At 42.7% G+C, this 4804-nt stretch overlaps 1 protein-coding gene across 2 annotated transcripts in view; it reads left to right on the top strand.

Moving 5' to 3' along the window:
• Window positions 1–4804, top strand: part of LRRK2 (leucine rich repeat kinase 2) — a 143329-nt gene that overhangs the window by 26426 nt on the left and 112099 nt on the right. For both annotated transcript variants that reach the window (XM_019509390.1, XM_019509389.1), the window contains exon 6: window positions 1100–1234. In XM_019509390.1, coding sequence (XP_019364935.1) covers window positions 1100–1234 — 135 coding nt within the window. The remainder of the gene's footprint in view (window positions 1–1099; window positions 1235–4804) is intronic.

Here is a 4804-nt window from a genome sequence, read left to right on the forward strand (position 1 = left end):
GGTGGAATGATTTATAAACTGGGAATTGACTAAAGAAAAATAACTAGCAGCAAATAATGCATGTTGTGAGTTCTTCTGGGTTTTGTTTTATTTCTTTGTGAGTAAAGAAAGGGTCATACTTCATCTAATGAGGTGAGTTAATACAAAACATAAGGAACGTGCGTAGCCTTAGGACAATTTTCTTTGCTATTGCACTATACATGTGACTGAGTATTGTTCAAAAGAATAGCTGTAGGCTGACGAACAAAAACAATGGCACTCAGAGAAGTGCTGGACTTCCAGAGAAATTTCTGGATTATTGGGAAGCTGTTTTTAATGCAACAATGTAATTTACTGTATTTTTTTTAAGTGCCAGATTTGAGAATTCAAAATTTTTGAATTTTGAGAATTTTAGAATTTTGAAAGCCGGATTTATGAGGTTATATCACACTGTTGATTTTGAAGCAGTTTTTATCACTGATCTGAATAAAATTTAGCTTCCAATTGAATGTTATGAAGTATACCATAATTTTAAAATGTAAATAAAGTATTAGCCTTTCATACTGTTATAGGTTATGTTAAAAATGCCAAGGGAAACTAGCCAAATGTGCTAATCCATATATCGGTGGTTCTCGACCTTTTTAGACTCAAGGCACTCCTCGGAAAATGCCTGCTCTTAGCTGTCATTCATTTTTTGACTATTGAAACATAACAGAGCAATTCTTTTGTTGCAAAGAACTCAAAACCCACAACAAAGCTAAATATTTTTGATGTTATGAATTCTTTTTTGAAAATCCAAGTTTCTTATGACTCATGTGCAGATGTTTGCCCACCTAACAGTGCTAATACTGTGCAGCACCTTACAGCACACTTAAGGATCACTCAGTACCCTAGGGTGCCATATAAGACTAGCTAGACGACAAGTTTTGTGACTCCATTTTTGTTAGCTGTATAATGAAAGTATTCGTGCCAACAGGAAGCTAAAGGTTTTTGTATAAAGAAAAAGTGACCTTATGAAAAATGTGTTAGATAAATATCACAAAACTGTATAAAAACTATTGTTTTACCTAATATCAAATTGGGCAAGTATATAAACTCTCTCTTTTTTACTTTAACTCAGTTCCAGAAGAGCAACTGACTGAATTTGTGGAAAGCAAAGATCATATGGTCATATTGAATGTATTAAAACAGTTTCAAGAAAAAGAAGATTTAATACTTCTGGCACTTTATTCTTTACATTCCTTAGCTGGTCCATGTAAGTGCATTATAACAACATGTGGGGTTGTTGGTCAGTTGTAGTCATTCATTTCAAGCCATTCAGTCTTTCTGAAAAATACTTTTTATAGTCTTGTACATTACCAGGACAGTGCAAAGGAAAGTCATAGCACTAGTGTGATGATTATAGATGGCTTTTGGCATCTGGGGAGGTCCAGTTTCAAGTGGCTAAGCAAAGGCTGAAAAGAAGGCAGATGCCTAGAATGAGAGTGGTGTTGCAAAGAGAAATTGTTGTGAATTTTGTAATAAAATGCTTTTTAAAATCATTAAATATTGATTTGTCAGAACCAAAACTTGCCATGGAAACCTGCATAGCAGTTTTAACAAGGATGGAATTTCTTGTTAAATCCAGAAAGAAGGGTCTCCATCTCCCCGTAGTGCACTCACTTGGGATGTAGGAGACAGATTCAAGTCCCAGCTCTGGCACCTTTTGCTGCCAGGGTTCAAAACATAGTCAAGAGACTTTCCAATTGAATACCCCAACTAGTAAGTTATTGACTCGTTTAGGGTGGGTCTCTGTCCATGTCTCTTGTTAGAGCTGTTCCATTTCATATAAATAATGAACTATGTATTGGATTAGGGACTTGAACTACAATATCTGTTGGACTAAAGACTCAGTCTCTTAAGCTTACCTGATGGAACTGTTCCATTCTTTTTTACATATTGATTGGCCCAGAAGGAGACTGACTGTAATCCAGTGGTTGTGCAACTCACTTAGGATGTACACAATGAACGTTCAAAGTGTTGTTCCAATAAATATTTAATTATTTTTACAAACTGGAATAGTGCCAACAACAGAGGCTGACCTGCCCCAGGGCATTCATGTGAGTCAAGCCCCCGTTCTGAATCAGGCACAACAGGGATTTGTATCTCAAGCACCCAGCACACATTACATTAATTGTGCCATAAATAGCAACGTGCCACACACAACCATTTTTGGGTCATAAAATGGCAAGCCAGCCACAAAGATGAAACATCTTTGTGGGTGGTTTGAAAGGAGCTTTAAATTGAACATGTGGCATGCCCCATCATTCTGATGCTGACAAGCAGCTGATTGTCAGCATCAGGACTTGGGCATCCTCAGGTCTGGAACCCTTCCCAAGCTGCCCTAGTCCCAATGCTAACAACTGATGATTGTCAGCATCAAACCAGGCTAGCTTTGCTGCCATGCCAACAATGATCTATGGGGCACATGGGTTGCAAGCTTTCCAGTGAGCAGAGCTTCCCTTTCCAGAAACCTTGTAACCCTTGTGCTTTGCAATTTAAAACTACCCTTTGGGCATGTCTACATGAGACATTTACTGCAGACTTGACTAATTAGCTCTGCAGTAAACATTGTGTCTACACGTGTGCCCCTGTTAGGCTGGAGTAAATGAATTCCACAGCAGAATAGTACTTTTTTACTCGCAGCAGCACACATGTAGATGCTGCCCCAGCTGCCCAGGGCACTAGGATTCTTCAGTGCAGGGGCTGCCTGCTGGCTAAACCCATACTGAAGTGCCCTTGTATCCCAGCTCTGCAGCAAATTGGGCACCTTTACACATGCTCTGTGGGGAGGGGGAAAGAGGGGCCACGCTTTATTCAGAACAGCTCTCAGGAGCCATTCTAATTAAAGCACCCACAGTGTCTCATGTATTCAGAGTACCGTGTTTCAAAATGGTGGTGGGAGTGCTTTAACTAAAGCTTTGTTAAAACACCCCTGCTGCCATCTTGAAGCACATGGACAGTGAATACATGTGATACCAAGGCTGCTGGAGCGTGCTAATTAGCTCGAACGTATCAGAGCAGGTTATTGGGCATGTGTAGAGGTGCTGACCCCTGGGGTTCCCTGCCAGTTGGAGTGCTCCAGCCCAGCTCAACATGCTGTGGTCCTGGGTGCATATTCAAAAGGCACACCCAGGAGCAATAAACAATAAGCACTGGGGTTTATTGCTTCTCATTAATTATACATGTACAAGTGCTTGTTATGTTCCAAGTGCCTATTGTTAGCCGGTCACTAGGGATCGGGCTGGAGGCGGCCTTCTTACCTGAAGTTTATGCTTCATCCCAAATGCGCATCCTGCCACGCGTGTCTGACTTGTCAGGGTGTGCAATGTTTGGGATGAGGCATAACATCTCTCAGATTCAAATTGCACGATTATTTTAACATCTGCCAGGGGCGTCAGTCTCTTTTATCCCAGACGAGTCCCTTACCATACAATGGGTAAGGATTTTACATTCTTCCATTTTTCATGAAAATCAGAGGAAGGTCTTTGAAGATTGAAAACATTATGAAATCTTGAGAAATTTCAGGAAATACACATTTCCCAGCCATCTCTACTTGCACCCTGCTCATTTACCCAGTCCTGGAAAACTTCTGGTATCTTGCAGGCGTATAACTGCACAGTTGTTTGTCATAGTAAGAAATAAAATAAGTCAATTTTTGAAAATAAAGGGTTTCTAAATCACGGAGATTGACATTCACAAAATCACTTTGGTCATAATGGTAATGAAATAAAATAAGTGACCTACTTTGGTGCAGAAATGAATTGCTTTAGAAATCTTACAATCTTAGTTGAAACATTCTTCCACCCCCTATATTCAGTTATAGCTATTCATTATTGTGACAAAGGCACCTTCCAGGCCTGATACTATTATGGCCCCACCCTTGTCTCTGGGCAAACTGCCCACCTTGCTCGTCTGCCATGCCTTATTTGTAAATGATTTTAATGTCAAATATGTGGGAGGCTGCCCTCTGTGCAGCCCAAATGACCACAGGCAATCAGTACACGCTCCTACCACCCCTACACGTGTTCCATGTCTTGCTGATGTCATGCTGTAAACATAAACTGCTACAACTTACAGCTGACTCAGATAGCCCCTTGTAAGGCCTCTCACATACCACCCTACTCGGGCCTCTCTCTTACTGCCCTTTTTCACAAGGGCCTCTCACACACTGCCTATCCAGGCCACACTCCCATCACCCTACTCCAGAAAGATCCTCAGGCTTGTCCACTCATACTTCAGACAGACCTGGCCTAGCCTTTTGGGCCTCTCCTGTGACCCTCATCTAGATGGTGACTGCCAATTCATCAGCTTATTCTCTTCAGCCAGCCCTGGCCCAACCTTTTCGGTCCCCTGTGACCCTGGCCCAACCTTTTCGGTCCCCTGTGACCCTCCTCTGGGTGGTGACCGCTGATTCACCCCACTCCAGGCTGTCTCAGCTCTAGTCTCACTGGGCCATTTCTTACTCCCGCCCCCTTGAGCAAACACACCATCCCTCTTACTGGGGCCCAGGGTCAAACACCACATTGGGACTCAGCCACTCCTCTGTCAGCTTAACTGGCCCCACTACTCTGCCTTGCAGCTCAGGGCCCAGGGTCTTGCACCTTTATAGGCTCAGGTGCTTCACAAAGCATGCCTGGCCCCCTTTAGCTCTCCAGGTAACCCACCCAAAGGTGGGGGCAGGGGTTTAGGCATCCCAACCCATCTTACACCAGGGAGGTTCTCAGTACTGGTATTTACATGACCCTGCCCCACCACAGGCAGGACCACCAGGCCTCCCTATCCC

Source organism: Gavialis gangeticus, unplaced genomic scaffold (genome assembly GCF_001723915.1).
Source record: "Gavialis gangeticus isolate Ggan-Ray unplaced genomic scaffold, GavGan_comp1, whole genome shotgun sequence".
Lineage (NCBI taxonomy): Eukaryota > Metazoa > Chordata > Crocodylia > Gavialidae > Gavialis > Gavialis gangeticus.